At 40.4% G+C, this 11,526-nt stretch overlaps 1 protein-coding gene across 1 annotated transcript; it reads right to left on the reverse strand.

Annotated features, from left to right (window-relative positions):
* Nucleotides 1-581: 581 nt before the first annotated feature.
* ankra2 (ankyrin repeat, family A (RFXANK-like), 2) lies at nucleotides 582-5,885 on the reverse strand. The gene is made up of 9 exons (XM_033646149.2): nucleotides 5,764-5,885; nucleotides 5,160-5,497; nucleotides 4,875-5,033; nucleotides 4,710-4,775; nucleotides 4,423-4,520; nucleotides 4,193-4,318; nucleotides 3,225-3,291; nucleotides 2,980-3,060; nucleotides 582-1,681 (listed from the first exon to the last, which is right to left on the reverse strand). The coding sequence occupies exons 2-9, from the start codon at nucleotides 5,440-5,442 to the stop codon at nucleotides 1,626-1,628; spliced, it is 936 nt and encodes a 311-aa protein (XP_033502040.1). The 5' UTR covers nucleotides 5,443-5,497; nucleotides 5,764-5,885; the 3' UTR covers nucleotides 582-1,625.
* Between the last annotated feature and the right edge of the window lie 5,641 nt (nucleotides 5,886-11,526).

Genomic DNA, 11,526 nt, shown 5'->3' on the forward strand with positions numbered 1-11,526 from the left:
GTTAACCAGTGAGCCCACAGTTTAATACAATGTATGTAGCAGCGAGTCCCTGCTAAGTGGTCCTCGGCCTGAAAACCATTGAAGACCCCTGCTTTAAACTGTTAGATTCTTTTTTTTTTAAGTGGCTAAAATATGTTTTGCTGCTGCCCCCCATCCACAACAGTACATCACTTACCTTTCATGGTGGTACTCCTGCCTGCTCCTCCAAACTGGGGGCATGCAGACTTAACATATACTGGATATAATACACTGACTATGGATAAGTACCTCATACAGCCCCACTTCAAAAGATCTGAGCTATCCCTATAATGTACAGAGCTAACCTGTAAAAGTATTTTCCAGTACAGTATATTGATGTTGATACACATAAAGAAGACGTGACATAATCGTGAATAGGCAGACAAAATATATTAGCACACAACTGTGAAATAAACATGTCTAGCGCTAGTAGCATGTTATTAGATTCTTGGCTTATAATTAATAGTCCTTTAGTTTTACATTCACTGACAGACCCCTCCCCTGCTTCTATGTGCAGCACTCAACAGCAACTAAAGTGTACTCTCCCCATGACTGTGACTCTGTTTGCAGTTTAAAAAGATCTTTTAATTAAATAACAGCTTAATTTCTGCAACTATAAACAGTGGTTTTACCTTTTTGACTTGTGATCAGATAAATATCTGTACAGCATAATGAGTGATACTGAGGTCAGGACAAGTTATTTCTTGAAACACCACTTATGTCTGATATAAAACACAAGCACCCTTACACAGTGGCAAACAGCACCACAGTAACCTCGCGGGACATTAAAATGAGGTGTGAGGTCTTTTAAAATTCACAACACATCAGTGAACATCAGTATCATAAATACACAGAAACAAAACAGACTTACATCAATATGAGAGTTTTATCACATTACAACACAACGTCTAAAGTATTCAAATAAATAAACTCGGAACAACCAACACAAAGATCTTCAGGATCAACAAACAATATGGCAGCGTTATAAAAACACAGTCTGTAACCGTGTGCATTCCAGTCTATACGAGCCTATTTTCAGTCCACCCACTGTGCAGTGGTCCTCATGAGAGCAAAATGAGACTCAGAAATGTGCTCACTGTGAAGACCTGACAGTATGAACATGAGGCAATTTGTATTACACGAATATTCCTTTACTTTTAAAATCTGTTTTTTCATCAAGGTTAATAAGTTATATTTAAAAAACACTTGCCATGATGGGGAAAAGTATGGAATGGCCACTGATGGCATGTAATGTAATATACAATATTAAAAGACTCAAAACCTCCATGCTCGGTTAAACCAAAATCAATCTTACACTGCACTCCATTTGGCAGCGTGAAAATCTTTCAGTGTCTCCGGATCAGATTTGCAACTCCGCATTCAATATGAAACGTAATGTAAAACAGTTTTTGAAAGATGGTTAAAATTGTAAATTCGTAGCATATAAACGTCACATGCATCGTGCCAACAAGACGCTGTTGACATGATGTTGAAATGTCACTTAATGAACTAATATATTACTGTTGGCAGGCAGCCTGGGCGTGCTACATGATTGTCCAGAGCCCAGCTTCGTCCCTTCCGTATTTGTTTTCCTCAAGTGTCACAGTTCAGTCTCTGATTCCCATCAGTAACTTCAGTAGATGTGCCTCCATCACCTGTTGAACTGAGCAGAGGAACAAACAGTATTTTACTGAACAGAGCTGTGTGTCATTTCAAAGTTAACACTAATCAAACTTTAGGAGATGGCCACCTGTCACTCCTAGATAGGAGACAGGATTTGGCAGGAAAAGTGATTGTTTTTCTGAAAAGGCTTTTACATTCTTGGAAGCAGCCACATTGTCAACAACTTGTTTCCTGTTCAGATCAAAGTACAATCAGCAGACACATTCTCATGGACAAAATTTCAAAACATTTCAATGACTTTTCAAGGACACTAAAGTAACATTTATGTCTTGTCCTGCTTGCCGTTGTTTTTTAAACATATCAGATTCAGACTATTCAAACACAATTTCAGGTAGCTGGCAAACATGAAGGGAGAGACAGAGCATGGCAGGAAAATGGAGAAACGTACGTGATGGTAAACAATATGTCACAAATTGACACATTGGAGCTACAACATGTTGACAGCCACAGAAAATAATTGTGCCATTATGTTACATTACGTGGAAGGTTCTCCATGAAAGATTACTGTAATCATTTTATTACACACACTACAAAATTTCCATGAGTTTTCCAAAACTTTCATGATTTTCTCAGGCCTGGAAAATGTAATTGTGAAATTCCATGACGTTTCCAGGTTTTCCATGACTGTGTGAACCCTAAATATTTGTACATATGGAGGAAATCCAATTTGCCTCCTTTTAATCAGTGCTTCTCACTTTGGGGTTCATGAGGAGGATGAAGGGTAATCTTTGACAGGATTGTGAAAGTAATGAGTAGGAAACGAGAAATATTTTAGTGATTTTTAATTTTTTTTTTTTTAAATTGTACAATTTATTTAAACAATGTCAGAAATTATGGGAGACATATTGATATTATATCAAAATCATGATATGAGACTAGATGCCATCTTAGATTTTGGATATCATAATATTGTAAGTGTTGTCTTTTCCTGGTTTTAAAGGCTGTATTACGGAAGGTAATTTTCTGAACTTATCAGACTGTTCTAGCTGTTCTTTTATTTGCCTTTACTTACTTTTAGCCTTTATATCCAGAAAATAGAAATGTTTACCATCAAAAATCGCATTGTGTAAATATTTGTGTAAAAGCATCAATAGTTAACCCAACAATATCGTCACAATATCAATATGGAGGCATTTGTTTAAAAAAAAACTGGTTGTGTTAGTTGTGAGAAAATACTATTGTCCACATAAGACAAACATCAGTTCTCAGCCTGTGTGTACCTACATGTTTTTTAAGCATTAAATGTAGGTTTACTCTGTGTGTTTAATTTACACATACCATTCCGGTGGCCCATAGCCACAGCCATGTCCATTGCATTGAATCCAGAATCTGACTCAATAGTGGGATCAGCACCACTCTCTAGAGGACATACAAACATACAAAAACTTTGTTATTGTACAGATATATCTTAGACACTTAACATTTCCTGAACACAAGAATTTCTATGCTTATCCTTTAAGAACTATGAACACAGATGGATGTCTGACCACAGGTGCTACTTTCAGTAAAAGATGTGTCCTCACCTAACAAAATTTCAACACAGCGCACATGGTTCCCATGGACAGCATATAGCAGAGGGGCTCCTCCATTCTGAAACCCAACAAACACGCCACATAGAATTATATTTGATAGTAAGACCAACATTAAAGACAGTTCACCCCCAAAGTCAAAAACGCATAATTTTCCTCTTACCTGTAATGCTATTTACTATTTGTTTTGATGTGAGCTGCAGAGTGTCGGCTGTAGAGATGTCTGCCTTCTAATAAAATGGAACAAGGTGGCACTCGGCTTGTGACGCTGAAAGCGATGTCTCTTTGCAGACATAATGACCTGATTACTGAAGAGAATCCACAGACCTTGATGTGAGTAGTTTCATGTAGGGACTATTTTCTTTCTACTGAACTACACTCACCAGCCATATCACCATGCAGAAGGAGGCATGCGTCTTCAGCCAGCTTACCTAGCATTGCTGAGCTAAGGAGTGTTACATCTCAGCTGGGGAGGATGCCATTGATGTTTACATCACATGCTGTCACAAGCACAAGCCTCTCATCCATGAGCAGATGAATGCTTCCTTCTGTGCAGTGATACGTTTGCTGGATGACATGAAACTGACACACATGTTCATTACAAGGTCTGTGGATTATCTTGAGTAACCGTGTCATGATTTCTGGAAAGAAAGACATTGCTGCTGAGTTTTTCTAAAGTATTTTTTGGCGCTTTGAGCACCACAAGCTGAGTGCCATCTAGTTCCATTATACTGGAGAGAAGGCAGACATCTCTACGGCTGATATCGACAACTCACAACAAGACAATCTGGACTGATAAACAGGACTACAGGTAAGAGGAAAAATATATATTTTTGATTTGGGGGTGAACTGTCCCTTAGAATACCCAGCACAAAGTGAGAAAAGGATCTCACTTATATTCATACATCAGTTTCTACAAAACCAGTTCTAGTGAAGATTTGATAAAAGCTTTGCATTCTTACCCAGTCATATTCATTGACATCTACACCACAGTCAATAAGCATCTTCACAATATCAGTGTATCCCTTGCTGCAGGCCAAAGACAATGCACTTTCCCTCCCTTTGGCCAGGAGGTTGGGGTCAGCACCCTACAGCAAAGAATGATACAGACCAGTAAATAAACAGAGACGGGATGCTCTGATATAAAAAACCCACAAGATCTGAATGATACTTCAAGTTCAGTTTTCCATACATTTTGGAGGAGAAACTCAACAACAGCAATTTGTCCGTGTGCAGCCGCCCACATCAGGGGGGTAAAGCCTTCCTCATCTTGGAGGTTGATTACAGTCTCTATTAAAATGATATAAAAAGACAAATAACACCATCAATACACATAGTTTATCACCATACCTGCTTATGCTTTGCAGGAGCACAAAGATGGAGACTCACAGTTGTTTATTTGGTTATTATTACTGTCTTCAAAATATTGTATGTGTGTGTTAAAAAAACACAACCAGCCAACCCAGATATGCTGCCTACCTTGTTCAATCCTGCTGGCCAGGAACACCATTTCACCCTGGGCTGCAAGCTGATGAATGGACAAAGCTGAGAGGAAAAACAGGCATGTCCAGATTAACATTTTGATTTGATTTCTGATAGAAACGTTAAAATAAATGGAGTTAAAAAAAAAACTGTGATACTTACAATGCACCAAAAGAGGTGTGGAAGAAACCTCGTTGCCACGGTGTTTATTGGTGAGGGTTGTGGACTGTTTGATGGGGGAGAAATGTTTGGTGGTGGAGGGCGTGTAAACATGGCGCACTTGTATACCTGGGGAAGGTGAGGTCTGGATGTTGCACTCAGCTGAAAGAGAAGGAAAATATGATCAGATAAGTGAGCTCATGTAAGTTACAGCCTCTTATATTGGACATTGTGACAAGATGTAAACACTATAAGTTCACTTTAGAGACACATGAACGGGGCTCTTACCTTTAAATAAAACAGAAGCCACCTCCAGATCAGAGTTGACCTGGTCCTGGATGTTCTTGCTGTCCTCCTCGTTTAGCGATTTGACAAACCTTGAGCAAACATTCATGTCAAAGCGGTTGGGGAGGATGAACTTGATGCCCATGGCAACATTCTGGGTGCCTGTGTCATCTGGGCTTGCACCCATCGACTGCTCAGTCTTGATGGCACTCAAATCCGGCATTACACAGATCCCCTCCATATCCTCTGCTGTCCCACCTGAGGCTGACACGGTAACGTTGTCCATCCTCTGATCACTCACCGAGCTGTCACACTGAGATTAAACTGAAGACACCGCACGCCTGAAACCAAGGGAACAAATTAAAGACACAAACCAGTATTTTCCTACAGTTTACAATAACGTTACCTAACTTTGGCTGATGATGTAATCTAAATGCAGCAGGTTCTAATATTAAATGCCCAGTAAACAGCATGTTAGCTATCAGTTAGCATGCTAGCTATTGTTATTCTACACCTCCCGTTAGTCGCACAAACGAAACGTGGGGAACTAATTTGTACAAAGAAACACATAAAGCACGGGTTTCGAAAAAATAAAGACATTTCTCACCCGATAAGGCATTGTTTTATTAAATTATCCCCAGGCGCGGTCACCCCTCTTCACGCGATGTTTTGATGTGTGTACGCATGCGCAAGAGGATCGCGTCAACAAGAGTGTGCATCCAATATTACCCTCCCTCTTTTTCGTTCCGGTGTCGGGTTTACCCTCGGATAGTGTGCTTTTGCTGGGAAAGGAGGAACGTCTTCACATTTACTAAGGTTTTAGACATGATGCGAAGTACACACAAAATAAATGCCTAATAAAGTGTCTGTTAGCTATCAGTTAGCATGCTAGCTATTGTTAGCGTAACCTTCCGTTAGTCGCACCAACGGAATTGATGCACAAATTGATGGAGCGAACGGGTTGCATTTCACTTAAACAATATTCTTATGATTTCATGAGACAAATAAATTGATTGATACATTGACTCATTGACTGATAAAATACTTGATAGTAGGGTAGTTAATATTCTGCTCTGAGCTTTTAACAGTCACCTCAGCTAATACGGATGTGGCTTACAGTAGAAAATGTATTTCAAACAGAACAGATGCAATTTTTGATCTGCCTCTGCTTATTGTTTCCATTGCTGCTGGTGTATTTTTCCTTTTATCATGTACCATAACATTAGATAATACCGTCCCAAACTGTGTGCATTGTTGTCTTTAGGTCGTCTTATTACATTTGATTTATCATGATACTTTATCAAAGTTTATAAAGACAAAAACACCCTTCTAATATAGTGTGCTGATTATATCAGCTGTGTCAAAAATGTAACAATGCGCAAATGCAAATGAACAGCCTACATTTTACACTTTTCAAGAAATTTCACGTTAATCCAACATTAATTAACATTAAAGTATATCACAAAACACAGTATAATTATTGATGAGTATTAGTCTTTATTTAATTAGCTACACACAAAACCCATAACGTTTTAAAAAAAATACATTTGAACTGAAAATTGAATTATGAAGTATTTAAAAGTTATAGTTGTATTGATGCCTAATAGGCTAAGATATTAATGCCCCACAGAAAAGCAGGTTTAATACTCAGTCTATAGACTTTTAGCAAAAAATGTGGTGGTCAATTAATGTTTAAATTTATTTAAAAAGAAAAAAACAACCTTAAGTTTGTTAAGTTAAGTTTGTGTTTTTGTTTTTGAATATCCGTTGTAGTCTGTTCCTGTCCTGTTTGGTGGCTGATCCAAACCATACAGTGGTGGACTTGCAGAGAACAGACTGGATTGTTGCAATGTAAAGCTGGATCAGCAGCTGGGGGAAGAAGTGCATCCTCTATTACATGTGCAGACCACTGATGCGTGGAATTTGTTGAGGTAGTGCAGACATGAGTATAGTTGTAAAAATGCAAAGGCTCCAGAGCTTTTTGGAACAGATAAGTGTGTGTAGGAAGGTGCAATTACTTCCTGCCATTTCTATAACCTGGTGTGTTGTTCTTTGTCAGTTTAAGACTGCTTAGGGCCCACACACTCAGAACTGCAGGAGGAAGCACTGTTGCACAAATGTTAAATATTATTTGAAACTGTGGCAAACTGAGACTGGACTAGACTGGTGAATGTTGGGAGCATCCTGTTAGGAGTTAAGCAGGAGCTGAATTGCCACCTACAGGGGATAAACCATGCGGCAACCGTACCTCTGATGCCACCCTCAGGTTTAATAAACCCATGTCGGATTTTTTTCCTCTTCTTTTCATCCTTCTGGTATTTTTGTGTGGAATGATCACTACATCCTCACAGCATGGATACAGACTTTTAGTCTCATGTGGAGGAAGCAACATTTATGTTTGTCTCACACACTCAAAGTAATGCTATAGATACTTGCATTACTCAAAACTGTCAACTGTGATTTATATTATAAACATGGCAGCAGAGTTGTGTTGTTATAAAGGTGTGTGTGTGTGTGTGGGTGTGTGATTTTCTTCAGTGGCTGAATGCCTCCATTTGCTTCTGCTCCCCTTTCTGAATGTTTACTTGTCCCATATGTTCATCTTCCTTCTTCCTGATCTTTGACAGTTTCTCAGAACTTTTGAATGTGTCAATGCTTTAAAATGACAAAGTAATCCAGATGACTCAGTGTAGCTGCTTGTTTAAAGAGACTCCTGGTGGTGAAGCTGTTTTAGCAGCATTTTAGCCACTAATACATTTAATGACACCTGCAACTGATTCACTATTTAAAAAGCTTCACATGAACTCAACATCACTGAAGTTAAAATAAACCTCACAATACATAGTGTCACTTTATATGTCTGAGAGTTGATTTTATTCAATTCAACAGTAAACCAGTGAAGTTTAGAAATGAGTGTGACAGAGTGCTCAGTGGACGGCTTTGTGTGGTTTGGTTCACATCCACTCTCAGGAGCCCCTGGACACAAGAGGAGTCCTGCCCTGAAACAAGAAACACATCTTTGTGTTATATATGAAGGAAATATAATACAATGTCTGCTGTCAGCATCAAGGTTATTTAACATCCTGTTGTACTAATGGACTGTTAAGTGTGGGCCTGCAGACTGAATCATCTCTAATGTCACATTATTAATCTGTCACAGGTTATTTTAGTGTAGTAAACATTCACAGGCTTCATCTGTCACACTGAATATAATACAATATATGTCAACAAATTAGCTATAAGAAATATCATCAGCATCTGTGGATGTATTGCTATTTGTGTAATGTTAAGATATTTACTTAGTGGACTGAAACACAGACGACCACTTGTCTCCAGCAGTCATGTCGAGGTAACTGTGGATGTGCTGCAGGAACACTGAGTCTGGGTCTTCCTTCTTTGCTGCTTCCTGTGTGAACGTTCGAGCTGCGCATAGTCCTGCAGACTGACAGTAAGACATAAAATAAGTGATAATATAAAGATAAACAGCTTCATATGTGGCCAGTTTACACAATAACATACATCACTTTATTTATGTTACTATAAGTCAGAAGCTCAAACTCACCTTTTAGTCCACAGTGAACAGCAGCAGCTCAGGTGGTGGAGAAAGAGAAATGGTGGTTGGAAATGGTTTGTGAGACAAATTCAATTTTTTTTTATTAAATAAATTATGTTAACATGGAAAACCAGCTTTACAAAATAAGTCAAAAGCTCATACTCACTTTTTTTTGGTGGAATAAGAGAGAATATAAAAAAAGTGGTTAGTAGGACAGAAAAACAATCTTTGATGAATAAGTAATCAACTGATAAACAGGTTCACAATAAAATTCACTGCTATCTATGTGCTCAGGTGGTGGAGGGAGATCAGACTTTATGAAGACGAAAAAAAGGTTAGTGAGACAATAAGTCTTTGAATGACTGAATATTATGAATGTTATGTATTTTATACTTTACCTTTTGTGGCCATATTAAGGCAATTTTGGTTCCTGGGAGAAGATGCTTAGGAAGTATAATGTTAGGAATGTTTAATTTTAGTCAGTCTTTAACTAAACTGTTTTGGGGGACTTTGGTGTTTCCATGAGGTTTGCTTTCCGATGTTCTGGTTTTTTTTTTAGGCGTCTGATGCATTGTAAGTCGTGGTGATCTAAGAGTGAAGTGCCTTTTTTTCTCTTTGATTTTGCAGGATTTTTTTCCATCTTGTCAGTGCAGTGGTCTTCAGTGACATCTTCAGTGTTGATCTGGATGGGACTGCAGCTTCACTGGGGGTGTGATGTGTGGGTGACTGAAGCTGTTGTTTGGCCTCTGGAGAAGGACGTTTAGGAAGCAAATTGTGAGTGCTTAATGTTGGGCAGACTTTAACCAAACTACTTTTTGGGGGGGCTGCTTTGCCAACGTTGGATGTTTTGGGGTTTCTTTAGGTGGAGACTGATCAGTATGACCCACTGCTGCTGTGAGAAGGAGTGTAGTTTTCATTAGAATGCTGACAAAGCTGAAGGTTCTTTGCCCTGCCAGACTCAAAGGCTGCCAGATGCGAGAGCTTTCTGGGGCATCGCCGACCTCACCAGATGCAAAGGCCCGCCCTCAGGATGGAAGAAACGTTGATCAATCTACCATGCAATAAATGAGGAGATTCTCCAAATATTCCCAGTGCAAGATGCTACCTGGGGTGTTGACCGCCCTGCCAGACGCAGAGGCAGCGTTGTCTTCCTCAGCCCTGCCAGATGCAAAGGCTACCTAGTCTTCCTCAGCCCTGCCAGACGCAAAGGCTACTATGCACAGTGTTGTTGACAGCCCTCACCTCACTGGCCTTGCCACACACAAAGGCCGGTGAAAGAAAAGTCGACCGATCTACTGTGCAAAGAACAAAGAGATACTCTAAAAAAGCCCCGGTGCAAGACGCTACCTGGGGTGTTGACCGCCCTGCCAGACGCAGAGGCAGCTTTGTCTTCCTCAGCCCTGCCAGACGCAAAGGCTACTATGCACAGTGTTGTCGACAGCCCTGCCAGACGCGAGGGCTACCTGGGGCATCACCGGCCTTGCTAGACGCAAAGGCCGGCCCTCAGGATGTAAGAAAAGTCGACCAATCCACCGTGCAAAGAACGAGGAGATACTCTAAAAAACCCCCGGTGCTGCTCACCCTCTACGTTACCTCTCTGAGGCTCAGCCTCCTGAAGCCTGTCCACGACATCCACCCCGACAGGGACTGGGTCATCGGGGGGGGGGCTCTCAGCAACAGGGCGCACGTTGCTCAGAGGCCACAGGGAGCCAACTGAAGAAAGAAAAAAATATTTTAAAAAACGTTACATTCTCCACTTCATAAAACAGACTGAAACATTCACAAGCACTGGAATATAATCAGTATAGACACTCCTTCATAGTTTACATGTGACCCTGTATTGTGTGACATCTGTGACATATATGTGACAATTCATGGACATACCCACATACTGTCAGAATAACTTTGTTTTCACTCAACCTGTGCAGCATGGGTTGATTGAATAGTTCAAGTTCAACTAAATTACTCTGACAGTATGTAGTAAATTGTCACATTTATTCTTTAGATAAGCAAAACAGATGAATTGTTGAATTTTAACTAATAAGAAATGTTACTGTGATGATTTTGGTTCCTGTGGTATGTTTTTGTGTTTGTTCTCTCTCTCCCTCCCCCTTTCTTCTGTTCTGCAGTGCATGTGTGTGTCAGGGGGCGTGGCTGGCTTCTCCTGCAGCAGCAGATGAGGCACACCTGTCTTCAATCACCTCATCTTCCTGTCTACAAAAGCCTGGTCTTCACTCCACTACGCTGCCAGATAATTCCGTCATGTTCGGTAGAGCTCTGTGTTCTTACATTTTGTATCTTGTGCTCAACTTGCTGCATAGCTGTATCTTGCTGCCTATTCTTCTAGTGTTGCTAGAGGTTTTTGTACTTACCTGTGGTTTTTTCCCTGTTGTACTCAGGTCGTCCTTTGTGCCTCACCGTGTGCCTGAGTTTTTTCAATCCATCCTTCGGTGAATATTCTACGAGCCAGCCAGCTCCCTGCCTCCACCGCCTGCTCTTGTTTTTTCTTATTGTTAATAAACCTTTTTTGTGACTGACCTGCATCAGTATCTGCTTTGGGGTCCAAACAAAACCTGTACCTAACAGAATTATCTGGCCACCATGGACCCCGCAGATATTGAGAGGATCAAGCAGGCAATATCCTCTCAAGGAGCCCTTGTAGGGCAGCACGAACAAGCCCTACAGAAGATTGTGGACACTCTTCGCAACCTTACCACCAGTGTGACTCAGCTTGGCGGCCGTATGGACCAAGTCTCCACTCATCTCACCACACTGACAGCTCCCCCAGCTCCCCCAGCTCCCCCAGCTCCCCCAGCT

The sequence above is a fragment of the Epinephelus lanceolatus genome, chromosome 19 (genome assembly GCF_041903045.1).
Source record: "Epinephelus lanceolatus isolate andai-2023 chromosome 19, ASM4190304v1, whole genome shotgun sequence".
Taxonomy (NCBI): domain Eukaryota; kingdom Metazoa; phylum Chordata; class Actinopteri; order Perciformes; family Serranidae; genus Epinephelus; species Epinephelus lanceolatus.